The sequence below is a fragment of the Equus przewalskii genome, chromosome 2 (genome assembly GCF_037783145.1).
Source record: "Equus przewalskii isolate Varuska chromosome 2, EquPr2, whole genome shotgun sequence".
Taxonomy (NCBI): Eukaryota; Metazoa; Chordata; class Mammalia; order Perissodactyla; family Equidae; genus Equus; species Equus przewalskii.
Window position 1 is genome coordinate 84,970,209 of NC_091832.1, and position 17,185 is coordinate 84,987,393.

General features: G+C 38.5%; 1 protein-coding gene across 8 annotated transcripts in view; it reads right to left on the bottom strand.

The window, feature by feature from the left end:
• ARHGAP10 (Rho GTPase activating protein 10) overlaps positions 1 to 17,185 on the bottom strand; it is a 288,119-nt gene that overhangs the window by 49,723 nt on the left and 221,211 nt on the right. For all 8 annotated transcript variants that reach the window (XM_070611643.1, XM_070611639.1, XM_070611641.1 and 5 more), the window contains one exon: positions 2,884 to 3,034. In XM_070611643.1, the coding sequence (XP_070467744.1) occupies positions 2,884 to 3,034 (151 nt within the window). The remainder of the gene's footprint in view (positions 1 to 2,883; positions 3,035 to 17,185) is intronic.

The following is a 17,185-nucleotide window of genomic DNA, read 5'->3' on the forward strand; positions in this document are numbered from 1 at the left end:
ATTTGTCCTGGATTTTATTTTAACTTATACTACAGTCAGTAATGGGGGGAGAAAGACATATTTCCATTTAAATTTTCTATCACTATCATATAAACTAAAAAGTTTGGAAAAATAATCAACCAAAGTTGGCTAAAATGCATACCTTAACCAAAACTAGATAAACATGGGACATGACTCTACCACTAGCAGTAAGAAAAAACACCAAAAAAAGATTAAAATTTTTGAAACCTTCAAGTAGAGTTGACAATTAAATGGCTCAGGCTACTGAAAAAACACATAAGTCCTAATGACAAGAATAGATTTTTTGAGGGGTAGAGTTTCAATATGATAAGTGATAGTCAAAAACACAGTTTAGTATCCTTTCCTTGTATGCTTCCTTTCAAAAGCATATTCACCACCTCTCTTCACTGATTTCCCTTTTTTGAAATTTTTTTTTTTTTTTTGGCTTGAGGAAGATTGGCCCTGAGCTAACATCTGTTGCCAATCTTCCTCTTTTTGTTTGAGAAAGACTGTCACTGAGTTGACATCTCTGCCAATCTTCCTCTATTTCATATGTGGGATGCCGCCACAGCATGGCTTGATGAGTTGTATGTAGGTCCACACCCAGGATCCAAACCCGTGAACACCAAGCCACCAAAGCAGAGCAGGCAAACTTAACTACTATGCCACTAGGTCAGCCCCTCTCTTTTTCATAGAATATGCAAAATATGGACCTAACCAACCCTGTTCTCTTGGAAATAAATCTTTTTCACACAACATGAGTTTCACTAAAGTTTAGCTACAAATAATGGAGGGATAAATAATAGTTTTAATTGCTTTATAACTTCTAAGATAAAATAAAATCATTCCATGACCAAAATCATGGGCTTTCCTCATTCTGACAACTCCCCCCCCCCACAAAAAAAAAAAAAAAATCCAAGCTTGTAATCAAGAAGAATTAAAGTTATAAAATACAAAGTGTAGAATAAAACATCATATAGTGAACATGAAAACAGACTAAAGGAGTTGAAGATATGACAATCTTCTTTCTTCCCTTATAATCAAATAATTTTTAAGAATTATTATAAGACCTAAAAATTAGGAAAGCTATGACTGTACAGCATCTTGAGTATTCCCATAAAAGATGTGCTAAATACCACTTTTGCAGCTTCTTACCCACTAATAATCACTTAATCCAAAAATCAAAATATTAGTACACTCTGTACAAGTGATTGGATATTATGATTCCATTCCTAAAAATACGAAAAAAGGAGATGTGATTCTAAAATGAAAGGTCCTTCTTTGGCCATTTCTTTTATAAAATACAGTCAATTCAATTTTACTCAAGGGCCAAAGAGCCAATGTAGGTATTATTCTATGTCTTCTTGACTTCTTTTTCCCCTCCGACTTTCAACATTTGCCTCTTTCACTATTTATTAACACTTCCACTGAAGAACAAGTGAGATATAAGAAAAGGTGCAATTCAAACCAGTCAGTTTTACTCCTTGTTAGCAACTCTGTTAAGAAAGAAGGAAAGTGAGAAAGAGAGAGAATAAAAATGTCAGATGGGCTGAGAAGCTGAAACTAACGTCCAAAAGGAAGCCTTAAAATTACAGGTTGATTTTAATGACTCATGCCCTTCCTCTGGAAAATAAGGATCTGACTGTAAAACTAATACTTGTATCATATGATTAGTGTCTTAAACAATTTAAAAGAATACCAGAAGGTCTTAGTCCCCAGTGTTACTACAAGAAGCATTCTGAGTCATCCTGCAGAGTCAGTTGATGTGACGACAGTTGTCGCTCACTTGCATGGATCTTTGGATGTCAACTACCTGGACATGTGATTACACAGCTGCTTATGATGAAGGTGTTGTATTTGTTTCTATCTTCTTTCCTCCTCCCTTTGACAATCATCTCACACTTCCAAACCAACATAACCTCGGTAGCTCAAAAGGATAATAAAGGAAAGACATATACAGATACACACACACACATACATACACACACACACACACACACAAAGAGGATGAGAAGAGGAAGAAAAATGAAGACTAATTTCAAATTCAGGAAATGTCCTCAACAGGGGTGAAGTCTGCAACAAGAGTCACAGTTCAGACATGTATTCTGCAAACGCAGCCTTTGAGACCATGATCATCTTATTCTCCACACCTACAACCACATGGTTACAAATCAGCAGTTGGTGGCCTCTCCATGGCTCACAGTCTTGTTTTGTAGGAATCAGTGTTTAAAATTCAAATTTTCAGGCTCTCTTTAAAAACTAGGCAATCTGGCAACACTGAGACAATGTGGCCACTTGACAAAAATTAGCTGGAACATGGTAGCCTGGATGGGACGTGAGAACTTCCATTTGCCAGAGTCCCGCTGTAGCTCAGTTCACTCAGCCTGGCCCCCGAACGCAGGTCGATTTGCCACCCTTGCCATATGATGGGATATTTGCCTTAGGAAAAGTCAGAAGAATGGGGCAAGTAGGATACAGAAGCCATAAACTCCAGTGCAACAGTGAACTGTGCCTTTAATCTAGATGCATTTCACATTAGACTCTATCTGCTCCTCTCATAAAAGATCTGCTTTAATTTTAGTTCCCCTTCCATTTGTCTCAGGGTTATGTAATCTCACAGGAGGTCACACAAGTCTCCCAAAAAAGAAATTTAAGCTGTCTTTTAAAAATAAAAAAAGAACCATGCATAACAAAGACAAACACAGAACTGAAACTTGCATTCTCTCCCTGACAAGAAAGCTTTTCCCTGCTAATCTCAAAAATTATAATCTTAAGGGGGAAGAGGAATTAAAACACAAACGATGGAAAACCAAGGCCTGCCCTTGGGACGTCATATCCCTCCTCAACACACTGTCAAGCAGAAAAATATAATTAACATCTTACCATCTTCCAGCTCAAGACACAGATTATATACAGCCACGGGTCTCTTAGTCCTCTGGCCTTGTCTCTTCGATTGCCTTGGTGGAGCATTTGGGGGTGATGGTGACAGGGAGACCGGCTCAGGGAATGTGGCATCAGGCAGGGTCCTAAAAATCTGCCATCAAAGCATAAAGGACATTAATTAATTGTTTCCCATGAACAGAAACCTGTGTATTACAACAGTAAACCGGTATCAAACAACATTAGATTTGGAGTCCATCCAAATGGAGCTGCAGCCAAAAATTCATTCCTTCAAATCTGGGGTATAGGTCATCCGCCTGTTATTTATTTTTTTAACAGATGATTTCAAAATAAAATTTCTCATTAAAATTAAGAAAAAGCACATCAAATTATTATATTTCAAAATAAATTCATTCCCAAACTAAACAACCATAATTATCTTTACCAGGTGTAGACAATACCCCAGCTCTCTATCCACAAAGTAAGGAGCCAGGATAAAACATTAAAACAAATATCCTAGTAAATTTCACACAGGGTTATATTTATGCCAAAATGCTGGTCTCAAATTTTTTAAAACTACATAAACAGAAACATATGACTGCAAATATTTTTTACACATTTAAAAATACCTTGTGCTTATGAAATTACCTTTCAGATTCCAATGTACATTTTTTTCATAAAATGTTTTGTAGATGTTATCAATGCATTTAATACCCTCCAACTTCTCCTGATAATTTCCCCTCCATTTTGAAACCCAGACTATTAGCACCTTGATTACCTACAGCATCGTTCATATATCAGCAATAAGAACATTAATAAAAATGTGCTGCTTCTTTGCTTAGCAATTTTGTTTTCTTTTGAGAAAAGCAATCTGTGCCATAAGGGAAACAGATCATACAGAGGTGATTTATAATAGACCTTCCATAGCTGCCGAGACTGAGTTCAGAGGCTTCCTGTCCCCAGCAACACTGGAGACCCATCAGCCTTCAATGAAGTCGTAAAATAAAATATTTAGAGACATCAACCTAACAGACACCGCATCTCAGAGAGCTGATGTTCCTCAGGTGGAAGCAGAAAACAGGAAGAAAGCCAACTAGCATTAAACAAAACATAAACATCAAACTACAAGAAAAGGCACTGCGAGAAAGCCCCACTGTTGCAAAGAAATTACTACTTATGCATTTGAATAAAAACAGGCACATGAACTGTATCTATGAGTGAGGGTAACACTCACATACGTGTATCACATTTAATAACTAACAACCATGTCAGAGTTATAATCTCAGGGTCTAAAAGTTTTCACCTAAAAACTAACATATACCAATAAAAATAAACAAATTTCAACAGAGCATTTGCTTTATAGTACCATACTGCCCCCTCATGTGTAAAGGGAATAAAAAATGATTTAAATTACTGTGAACAAATATTTGCTAGTGAAATTTTAATTTAGTGCTCCAACTGGTAACCTCCTAACACCATATTTCCACAGAATCTGTGTTCCAACAGGGCACTCTGGCAAATAGCAAACTGCTTATCTGCCTTAAAAAATCCTCTGTCGTCTAGACTATTGTCCGCAGCTGGATTTACTGCCGTCTGTCATTGTTCAAATTAAAACAGATTGTGGAGTGGCAGGATAGGAGAGAAGTTAGAGTATGACAATGGTGAAGGAGAGAAGAAAAGATGGCAAAACTTAATTCCATTGAAAGAAAACAGCACCTGTGTGTAACCAACATTTAGAATAGCTCCTTGACTTACTTATGGTTGATCTTTACAAATATGGCATGTTACTGGAATAGGAAACCAAACAAGACATTGAGCCAATACACCCAAAGCCTAAATAAACAGTGGAAAAGTTATATTCCAAGAACGGGCACTGGATGGCTGATAACCTTCCCAGCAGATCTTCCTGGAAGATTGCACTGACTGCAATGGTGCAAATGCTAACAATTGTTTCTCCTCCTCCTCCTCCTCCTCCACCACAGGGTGAGGGGGTGGGTAGCGGTGTGTGGAGTGAGGCATGGGGGCAGCTCCAGTCTGCAGAGCTACCAAGCAAAATGGGACCCGAAAGTGTGACCCCCAATGCACCCAGGGGACTGATCTGAGACATCCGAGGGCTGGGCTTCCAGAAGTTTCCAGAAGACTTAGGACATTGCTTAGTTTACATGAGAATAACAGGGAGAACATTATTCAGCCATAAAAAAGAAGGAAACATATGTGGCAACATGGATGGAGCTTGAGGGCATTGTACTAAGTGAAATAAGACAGTACTTGATTATCTCACTTCTATATGGAATCTAAAAAAAGCAAACTCAAAGAAACAGGGAACAGATTAGTGGTTGCCAGAGGTGGAGGGTAGGGAAGGGGGAAATGGGTGAAGGTGGTCAAAAGGTACAAACTTCTTCCAGTTATAAGATAAATGAGTTCTGGGAATGTAATGTACAGCATGGTGATTACGGTTAATAATACTGTATTATATATTTGAAAATTGCTAAGAGAGTAGATCTTAAAAGTTCTCATCACAAGAAAATGACCTTTGTAACTATGTGAGGTGATGGGTATTAACTAAACTTATTGTGGTGATCATTTTGCAATATATACATATATCAAATCCTTATGTTGTATACCTTAAACTAATACAATGTTATATGTCAATTATATCTCAATAAAATTGTGGCGGAGGGTGGAGGAGAATATCTGGGAATGGAGACTGGGGTTTGAGGTTTTTCTCTGGTTTGCATTTTAAAACCCCTCAGGTGATTCTTTTGTGTAGCCAAGGCTGAAAAAGAGCTATTTATATAGTCATTCCACAGCTTTCTTTACTTGTGTCAGCTGGACCAAAGTTCCAAATCAAAACACCAGGAAAATTGGCACCTGGACAGATGCAATCAACTCCTGGATCTTCCCAAATCCTACTTAGGCATAAAATGTTCCAAAGATTCTAAAGACCAACCACCCCCTCAACAAACTCTATGTTGTATTAGCATTTCAAAGAGCTAACCTATCATCCAGGTTAGGTGGTATCAAAGCACAGATAACTTGAGAAGGCACTAGCTTGGCTTCGAAGTCTTCCCAGCTACAGAAGCTTAGAGATATTATCAGAACAGGGTATCTCATTTTCTCACCTGTGTAACGAAGGCCATAATACCTACATCTCAAGTAATTATAGGGATTAAATGAGATAAAGTTTATAAAATCTGTAGTATAGCACTTGGCACACAGTAACCAGAAATAGAGTAGCTACTAGTATTTCTAACATGATCACATCCAGTAAATAATGATAATAAAAACGGATGCAGACCCCCGTTACTCTACTCAACCACCATTTTGGGAGGGCAGTAATTTCCTGAGATCTTGAATATTCCTCAAATTCAGTGTGTAGTTATTCTAAAGTGTTTGTGGAAAAAGCTCATCAAGCAACAATCAGATCCCCTTATCAGAATTCCCAAGTCACCTGAAATCACACAACAGTTTTGTGTATCTATTTCTGCACTTAGGCATTGAAATTTGAAATATGAATTACTTCCTCTTTCACTGAATACATTTAACATTTAATAAACACTTACTAGGTGGTAGGCTTTCTCCAAAGCACTTTAATATTCTCAACAATCTTTGAGGCAAGTATTGTTCCCCACATTTCAAAATGATAAAAGCTCAAAGATTAAACAATTAGCTCAAGTCTCCACTGCTTGAAAATGGCAGAGTTGGTATCTTAAGTCTCAACTCTATTTCCAAAGCCCCTATTGCCAGTTTAAAAACCAAAATTTAATTCTTAGGGGAAAAAAATCACCAATTATACTGTTCTACATCTGTTTAGAAAGAGTACAACCGGAGAATATGTATTTAGACTCACTGTCATTGTGCTATGTCCTCCTAGATGTTTCTACAATGTGCTACCTTTTATATGCATTTACCTTGTCTGCCAATGCTCTAGCCTCAGTACTCAATTTGTTTTAAGCTACAAAGCTATGCTCTCACGGTTTCTCCCTGAAACACTGGAAATGATTTAAAAGGATATGTTGGTTTTTTTTTAATTTAGAAGAGGAAATAGCAGATTATTTATTTTAAAATTTTGTCCTGTTTTTTGGCAATCTGATTCTAGAAGTTAAAATGTAGCTTATTTTGTTCTTTATCACCAAGATATGTGTCATCTTTAAATATAAAATTGATTTTCCAATTCTAGAACCACTGCAAGGATGCAAATTCCTCTACGGCCCAGGCCTCTTTCCAAAATCTTTTGACACTACTCACTCGCCTAGCATCATGTTACCTGTGTTCAAGGGCAGATAAACTCATCTCAAGCAATACTAAGAGATCAAGTTGACTCAAAACTTTTTTTTTTCAGGGTAGAAAACTTCTTCACCGCACTTACGTATTTACAACATAAAAAAAAACTCAAATCAAACAACCCAATGACAAAAAACAAAACTCCACACGTAGGCGTGTCAGGTAAGCAAGCGCTTATTCAGGTCTCCTAAGAGTGCTAGTCTAAACATGAGTCTGGCACTACTGCTCAGTCACAGATTCCTCAGACTCAACAAACTGGATGTTTATGCCCATGAGAATCAGCCATACATAGAACTACCTCCCCAAGTTCTTCACGTTCTGCTTCCAGGGGCCACATGTGGAAAAGACCGGGCCACCTCTGCCAGAAATACTTTGCAGATAATAGGAAATAAGGATGGTCTCTGACAATGTTGCTTTAGCGTCCAACGCAAACCTGCAGCATTTGACTCAGCTGAATTAACAAATACTATGGTTAAAGGAAATTAAGGGAGATGAGGTAATTCTTTTTTAAACAGATGTTTCTACAGAAGAGTCTTTATTGTGATAGGAAGATTACTAACATGTTTATATATTCCTATCATCTTGAATAGTAACAGTTGCAACTCTTGGGTACTTGCAGTATGCCTAACATTATGCCAAGTGCTTGACTTACAAAGATTTGACCCCAGATTTCCTGATTCCAGCATGCATGTCTTGGTTACCACATTCCTCCATCTCCAACATTACTCAGTCATATTAAGCCCCATTCATATTATGTCCTCTCCGGTGACATCATATTTCATATAACTATGTCTATCTATAAACAGACAGAGGTAAAACCAGAAGCAGTTGGAAATCAATGCATGCTCCCCTTACTAAATCTTTAACATAGAAAAGAGAGACAAGATACAATTTCCAATCTTCTAAAATACATAACTACAAAATGGCCAAATATTACTTTCAGCTTCAGAGTCTATAGTGTGTTTAGACATCATCATCTTGGGGTTTTATGACTCTAAGTTGGCTCCAAGGTAGCCTGAACTTCCATCTACAACACAACTTGAGAGTTTAGCTACCATGTGGACAGTACACAGAGAGCCCTGAAAACTTTCCAGCTGTCTGTCCTTAAATCAGCACTACCCTGTGACTAAATATGGGTCTTTTACAGAAAATTTAGCTAGAATTGATCATAAGGACTGACAGTGAAATACCAGTTGGGATCAGGCTTGATGCTGCAAAAATTCTAAGGCTTCATGTTTATTCTGGCTCATTAAAACTCTAAATCTCCAAGCTGAAAAGTCTCCTGGTTATCACTTAGGCCAACTCCTTTATTTCACAGTTGAAAAAACTGAGGCCCTATAGTTAAAGATTTGCTCATATTCGTACCACTAATTAGTGGCAGACTCAGGCTTTATTCCCAGACCAAGAACTCAATGCCAACTGCTATTTCCCATCTTGCTGGCTCTGGCCCTTTCTCTCCAACAGACTATCCTTCATGCACATACCTCCTCATCAGGGGAGATTTTGCTCAACAGCTGAAATTCCTCAACATGCTTTCATAGGCATTACCTGATACACAAAGATCTGTGAGGCTGACACTGGAGCATGTTAGAGAGTCTTGTTTGGAACCCTGCTGCTACCTGTGAGCATGAGGCTCTTTCCATCATGTCACAGGAGAGAGTGAAACGGGCAGCCAGGAAGAATGGAAGGGAAGACGGGTGCAGGAGACATTCCATTCCAGTGGCCATTCATCCCACGGGCTTAGGCTTTGACTGTGGCCCTGATGGACCACGAGCTTTTTGAAAAACAACTTCAATTTAGTTTACAACCGAAAAAAAGAAAAGCAAAAAGTATACTTTTTGGAATTTACCAAATTGGTTGAGTTTCTGTTTTTCTTTTTCTTTCTAAGCTTTTAGCTTTAATTTCAGTAGGCATGTTCAGAGCCCTTCCCAAGTCCTTTTGGGGCACACCACATTGATTTCTGTAGTACTCTATGCACTAAATAAAGGAATACACAATTGACTTTGGTTTTTTACTTCAGGATTTCAGTAAATGATAACTTTTATCAACCAGCGTTTAAAAAATGGAACATACCCCAGAACTACCTACCCCAAACCATGGGCATTTTCAGTGGCATACACTGTAGATGCAACATCAGTGCCCTGGTTTTTCTAATGTTCAAAGAAGACCAACAGAGGTAATAATAATAATAAGTAATTTTGATAACATATCAAGAACCACATGGCATTAAAGAAATTTTCATGTGTTCACTAAATAACTTTCTCCCCAATCAATTCATAAGGTGAACCTCTCCTGATTAAGCCAAAGCTGCATCACTCTTACATTCTCAGTGTGAACATATATTCTGAGTAATAAAATGTTGTTTTCTGGTTTGCAAACCTTTAAAAACACTCCAGGTGCAGTTTTATCAATTTGCACCTGCAAACATTTGGGAAACACAAGCATATACTCTCCAAAGTCAGAAGGAAACAGTTTCCCAAACACAGCTGTAACTCTGACTTTCATTACCCAAATACCTACAAATATTCTTCAATGAATAAAAAGCCAATGCCTAGCTAGAATTGTTTTTTCAATCAATGTGTCCTTTGCTCACATGAAAACAAAAAGTTTACATTTCAGCGATAAAAGCCTAAAATAACATTAAAGAAATACAGATCCTCTATGCCAACAGTAGGGCATACTCCATATAAGACATTCCTTTGTTTCTTCTCTTCCTCCTCCCCTTCCAATTTTGATGTACAACTTCTCCCAAGGTTCTTTTTCTTCTCTCTTTTTCACCCTTCATCTTTCCAGGACTCAAGCCTCCCTTGGAAATCACTTCGTCCTAACAGCAGCGCAGAGGATCAGACCACAGGAAGCCTACCATTTGCAGTCCCCAAAGGCCTGGGGATCCCCCAAGAAGAGGCCTGCCCTCACCAGGACTAGCTCTGGCCATGACAAAAAGCAGGACCCTCCCTCAACATCATCTAAGAAACTTTAAACTGAATGTAAGTAAACACATTTAGAACTACCTAACTCATCATTTTATGAAATTTTCAAGGTGAATGGCATTTTTCTTTTGGAATATAAGCCATGACCCCTAGTCATAATGGCCATTTCCATAGAAAGAAAGAAATAAGCCATGGACTTATTAATTCTCCAAAAGAAAATGAATGAATTTTAATCATAGTGAAGAAAATATCTCCTAAAGGTGTGTATATGATTATATTTATCATAAACATCTAAAATCTCTTCCAAGTACTATGCCCCAGGCATGGTCTACATATTTAAGAGGTAATGCTACACATTTTTGTTTTCTTTTTAACTTTAGCTCTCGTAACCAAAAAATGCCCAAAGCAAAACCATGTTTTGAAGGTGGTCAATGGCGGTACTTTATGAGAAGCTGCACAAGGCAGGGGCGGGGGGGTGGCACAAGTATGAGTCTTCAAATTTCATCACTGCTTCTAAAATTTATGGCAATAGCTTGGTTTTCATTTTTATTGATAATTTTTTTTCAAATAACGATTTATTCATGCTACAAAAGTGATAACTAATACATATTACACTCCTTGTAAAAATTCTGGTAAACACACCCAAAAAAAAGCTCTTTAAAAGAAGATAAAAACCACCCACCATCCCACACACAGAAACATTTCTGTAAAAATTGTGATGACTATTCTCCAGAATTTTTTTCTTTCCATGCAATTCTCATTTTAAACAAGTCAATACATCAGTACAGCTATATGAAGACCTCAGGCTTCTAGAATTTACCAGTACTCAGTCCCTAGTTATTTGGGAGAGGGGACCTCTGCTATATGCATCTCTTAGGAGGAAGCTTTGGGGAAGATTCAATTCCGAAACACATAAGGACACAGCTGGATTTTACCTCCCAATTAAAATGCTTCTTTTTTCTTTTTTATTCTTCTTCCCAAAGCCCCCCAATACCTAGTTGTATATTTTAGTTGTGGGTCCTTCTAGATGTGGCATGTGGGATGCCGCCTCAGCATGGCCTGACGAGAGGTGCTAGGTCCGTGCCAAGGATCCGAACTGGCGAAACCCTGGGCCGCCAAAGCAGAGCATACACAAACTCAACCACTCGGCCACAGGGCCAGCCCCCTGAACCATTTCTAATTAGGGTTTTAGAAAACATTCGTGCATACATTTTAAGAACATTCCAAGCCACCCAATGTTTATATCCTCATCCTTGCCAACTCAAGTGTATACGAAGGTCACACATACTGGAGGCCAACACCAGCCTCTCCTTTGGCTGGCACTGTTTAGTTTGTTTTAATAATCTTAAATAGGATGAAAGCATAATCTTCACCTAGTTCCTGCACCTTAAAAAGAAAGTCTCAACAGGTTAATGCTTAGATTCTTGGATTACATGTCAGTTTGGAACTGGCTCACTCTCACTTATAGTAGCTGCGTTTGAAGTACAAAAAGGAAGATTTCTTTCAACTGATATCCCTTCACCTAGGACCAACTCTGGAACCAATGTTTCCAATTCATGGTGAATGGTGCAATGATGCCCTAAGTGTATTCCTTTAATTGGAAGGCAAGAGAACAGTTGGATAAGATAGCCAGAGAACCACACACAGAGAGCAGAACCCCTTCATCTGTACTACTGTTGACGTTCTAATAATCGAGTGTTCAGCACCTACATCGGTATGAAATGTTAGTACCTGTCAAATTAGGTCATGCATGCTTATCTCTGTCATAAGAAGATTTCAGGAATCCAACACTGTCTGTTATCATTATATGTTTATTTACTGCGAGATGAGCACGTTATGTTTAAGATTTTTATGTAATGTAAATCCCAACTCATAAAGAACCCATGAATTAATGCTACCACTAAAAGGTAAAAGTCTGACGAGGAACTGGATTCTTAAATATTCTCAGGGTATCTCCTAATGTATTACCATCAATTACAAAGAGAAAAAAGGTGCTTTTATAATTGAGAAACTGACAGTTACCACACGTAGCAGTTTTAAAACATGGCCACAAATTCTTTGACACTCCGTTCATCAAGAAACAGCACCTGTGTCCCATCCCCTGGCATCTGGGCCGGCTCCTGACCACATCAACCAACAGCGTATGCAGTCATTAGTGATGTTATATGACTTCTGATGCTAGATCATAAAAGGCCTACAGTCTCTCTCTGCCTTGTTGGTTGGAACACTCCCTCAGGGCTCTGAGGCTGCCATGCTCTGGGAGGAAGCCCAAGCTACGTGAAGAAGCTTGTGTAAGAGCTCTACTCGACAGTCCAGGGCAACCCAGCCTCTGAATTATCCCAGCCCAGGCACCAGAGGTGAGTACAGAAGGCTCCAGATGACTCCAGCCCCCAGCCATTCAAAACTTACCAGCCGATGCGCTTAGGAAAATCAACAGCATTTATCTACCTCCCAAAAATACATAACCTGAATCTAACCATGAAGAAAGAGTCAAATTAAAGATCATTTTATGAAACAACTATACTCTTCAAAAGTACCAGTATCAAGAAAGACAAAGACTGAGAAACTATTCTAAATTAAAGCAGACCAAAGAGAGGTGATAATTACTAAAAACAATGCATGATACTGGATCGGATCCTGTATTGGGGGGAATTTTTCTATAAAAGATACCATTTCACAACTGGTGAAGTATGAATACAGACTACCCATTAGATCAGCGCTTCTCAAATATTTATGCACATATAAGTCACCTGGAGGTGTGGTTAAAATGCAGATTCTCATTCAGCTGGCCTGGAGCGGGGCCCCAAATTCTCATTTCTAACAAATTTCCCATAAGTGTCAACATGTTGGACTATGGGCCACACTTAGAGTCACAATATAGTAAATAACAATATAGTATTAGTGTCAAACTTCCTGAATTTGCTCTTGTTTTTAGAAGACATGTGAGGAAGTATTTAGAAATGAAGGGTTATGATGTAACAGAACTTAGCCTCAAATGGTTCAACAACGATAGCAATAATAATATAATTATATTATATAGGGTTTAGGGTATTCAAATTTTTTTTATATTATTGTTGCAACTGTTCTGTGGATCTTAAATTTTTCAAAAGAAAAAGTTGAAAAAGTATTATGTAAATTACTATCAACAAACCTACAAGGGTGCTATTTTGAGTTTAATGATATAGATGAGGAAGCAGATGCTTGGAGAGATTAAATAATTTGTGCACAATCATATTACTTTTAAAAGGCCCAAGGTCATAAAGTTAAGTAATAATGTTCCTTGCTATTAACATGCACTGTGACCTCGCAAGAGTAACAACCTCTCAGGGCCTCAGTTTCCTGATGCAGCTAAATGGGTTGCACCAGACCAGATGATTCTAGCATCTCAAACACCATGTTATTAACACAAGTCAATGCACCCTTCAATCACTATATTCCTCACATGCTTCATTAGGACAGAACTTTATTCTCCTTCCACTTTCATCAGGGAACAAAAAGCTAGAGGCAAACATATCTAAACACTGTATCCATATGACGGAGACCAAATCACAGACATCTATGAAGGGTTGCATTAGTTAACCACAGAAAATATAATTTCAAAAATTTTTAAAAGTTCAGGACGTAAGCCACATATTAAATCTAAGGAACAGCAGCACTGTCTCCTATTCAGATACCAGGCTTAGGTTTCATGAAAGCACACTTCAAAATATTCTGCATAAAGTTAAGATTGCTTCCATCACTTGAGGTCCTGAGAAGAAAGCCAACTCAAAGAGCCAAAGACATTTTCAAAAATTTAATTCAAATTCCTCCACAAATACATGGACCACATGAATAAGGAAAGGGAATTGAAGCTGAGGAAATCTTTCTGACTACACAAAGACCTCAAATTAGGCTCCAGATTGATTCCTAAAGGAATGGCGATCACCTGGAAAAACATAACCAGAAACTAGCATAAGTTAACCAGGAACACGCCAATTAATTTCCTTTACTCCAGGGCTTTCATGTTAAGAAACATATCAAAATTCTGTACATCTAGATTCTAACAAGGCCTTTAAAATTGTCACTCACGATATGATATCCTTTCACATAAAATGAAGCAATATAGCCTAGCCAGAGCTTCTTAAAATTCAGCATCTCAGGACTTCTTTTATACTCTTCAAAATTAGCAGGATCCCCAAGAACTTTTGCTTGTGTGGATTATATTTATCGATATTCTCAGTGTTAGAAATAAAAATTAGAATTTTAAATTGTTAAAAAATACATATTAGTTGATTAAAAAAATAAATCCATTACATATTAACATAAATAATGTTTTTATGAAAAAATAACTTTTCCAAAACAAAAACAATTTAGTGAGAAGAATGGCATTGTTTTACATTTTCCAAATCTCTTTAATTCCAGATTTAAAAGAAGACAGCTGGGTTATTATATCTGCTTCTGCATTCAATCTGTCCCGACATAAGATGTCACATCACCTACAGAAAATCCCACTCTACAATTGTAAAGAAATGAGGGTGAAAAAGGCAATTATCATCAAAATAGCTTTGACCTCACACACCTCTGAAAGAGTCTCAGGGGACCTCAGATTCACACTTTGAGAATCCCTGTCTTTGATGCTGATATAATAAGTCTCATTAACAAAATTAAAAATATCATACCCACTGGACTCCATTTAGGAGAACTACATTAATCTAGACGAGAGCTTCTCAGCCTCAGTACCATTGACATTTGGGACCTGATAATTCTCTGTTGTTGGAGGGATGTTTATGTTTAGCAGCATCCCTGGCCTCTACCCACTAGAATCCAGCAGCACCCCACCCTAGCTGTGACAATCAAAACTATCTCCACACACTGCCAGATGTCCCCTGGGGAGCAAAATCACACATGGTTGAGATGCACCGCTGAAAATCTAGAGAAATAGTTCTAACAGTATGCCTCAGAGCTCTAGTTCAATATTTGTTACAATGGCTGGGTCTTCATCAGCAGATGACAAGAAACTTGGAAAGATATCGAATAATTTCCTGAGGAAGAAGTGTGTCCAAGAAGCTCTCAGCAATTTGGAAACAGACCATCAATAGAGAGTTCAAAAGAAAAAAATCACCAGGCAGTACCTATGCAAGTTTAAAAAGCAGCTGCTCAAGGACGGTGTGGGGAAGATGTACCCCAGCAGCAGCCATGAAAACAGTCCACGTGGACGTAAGGCCAGGATGAGGCCACCACATATCATGACTGGGAGGCTGATGACATCTTAGACAGGATTAACAGACACAGAGCATGCCTAGAATGAGGAAGATGCTAATCCCAACTATACTCCTCACAGACTGGACCACACTAGGGCATTACATTCCGTTCTGCAATACAAGAGCCACTGAGAGGAGGAAGCGTCTCCAAAACAGTGTGACCAAGAAGGTGGGAAATTCAAAACAAAATTAAACAATGGAAGGACCTGGACAGAAATCCAACAGATCACAGTACCCACCAATCCTCAGATTCTACGAACACTATCATATGGAAGAGAGATTAACCTTGTATTTGACCCAGAGGTTTAAAACCAAGGCTAATGGGTTGAGAATATAAGAAGGCATATGTCAGCTGAATATAAGGGGAAAAAACCTTCTGAATTGTAGAAGTTACACAACTCCTAGGCAGGTTAATTCAGGAGACAGTGAGTTTCACGTCACCAGAGTTTTACAAGATAAGACTAGAGGCTTCCAAAAGAGGCTCAAATACTGCATGCAGGGCTTGAATAGCTGAGCCACAAACCTATGAGCAAGAAAGTATGTACCCACCCCCAAAAGATATTCTCACCAAGCTATCTGAGCCAAGTGACTCACTCTTCTCAATACGGAAGCAAGCCTGTCAAGCTGACCTGTCACCCTCCCCTGCAGGACAGGGCAACCTTCCCCAGACCCTGATAAACACACACTGTGCCATGCTGACACCAGAGCTCTCTTCTTTCCCTGTCACGTCAGCCATACTTTGGGTTCTGATTACATCTGCGCTGTGCGATTAACATGCCAAAGGGGTGGCCCTGACTGCTTAGGGAGTAATCTCATCTTAATATTCCTTTTATTCTGCTTTTCTCTTTTCCAAAGAAAAATGTGCCAGATATTAACAAGTACATGAAAAGGCTTTAAAAACTGTTATCAGTTCATAAATACATTCATTATAAATAAAATTCTCCTTATTTGGCCCTCTAAATACTAACTTTTTAATTCTTCCACAGACATGGATGGAGATTTTTGTCTAAGAGCATGATGGTTAATCTCCTTGAAATTTACTAAGAGCCACAGCACCTATATAGGCATTTGAACCTTATTTTCCTATATCCTATTATGAAAAAATATGTAAACCAAAAAAAACTATAGAGGTACTACAGTAGAACTGAGTACTGTTCTGGAAAAGGCGAGAGAGTTCCATTGAAAAGTCTGCGTGTTGGGGAAGGATGAGGAGGAGGAGGGCGGGGGGGTGGGGCAGAAATCCAGCGAGGTGGTTAAAGCTCTGAAACTGCTGTCAGTATGAGAAGAACAATATGAGAAGATAACTAACCACCTGCAGATCCTGCACTGTATTTTTATTTTTAGAATTTTTATTGCATGAAAAGACGGAGATAACATGTTGTTGTTCTTTAAATACAGAACCTTCAAAAATATTCCATTTTCCACCTAAAAGAACAATCCCCTGGAAGTCAATAGGGAAACAGAATTTGCTAAACCAAAATTCATGTTCAGTGAACGAGTGGGACACTCCTTCTATTTATGGCTGCATAACAGACCTCTCTAAAGCTTAGTGGTATCAAACCACCGCCATCTTATTATGCTTGTAATTTTCTGGCTTGTAATTTGGGCATGGCCCAGCAGGAATGATCAGCCTCAGCTGGGGTCAGTCAAATGGCCAGAGATGGCTGGGACAGGGACCAGAGCCATACGTCTGAAACCTCAGTCTTGGTTGTCAGCTAAGTTCCTCAGTTGTGTCTGCTGGAGTGTGGGATGACCAGGCTGTTTTTTCTTATGTCTGATGCCTGGGATGGGAAGGCTGGAAAGTTGGGGCCGGCTAGCAGCTCTCTCTCCTTCTCCCTTATATGCCTCTCT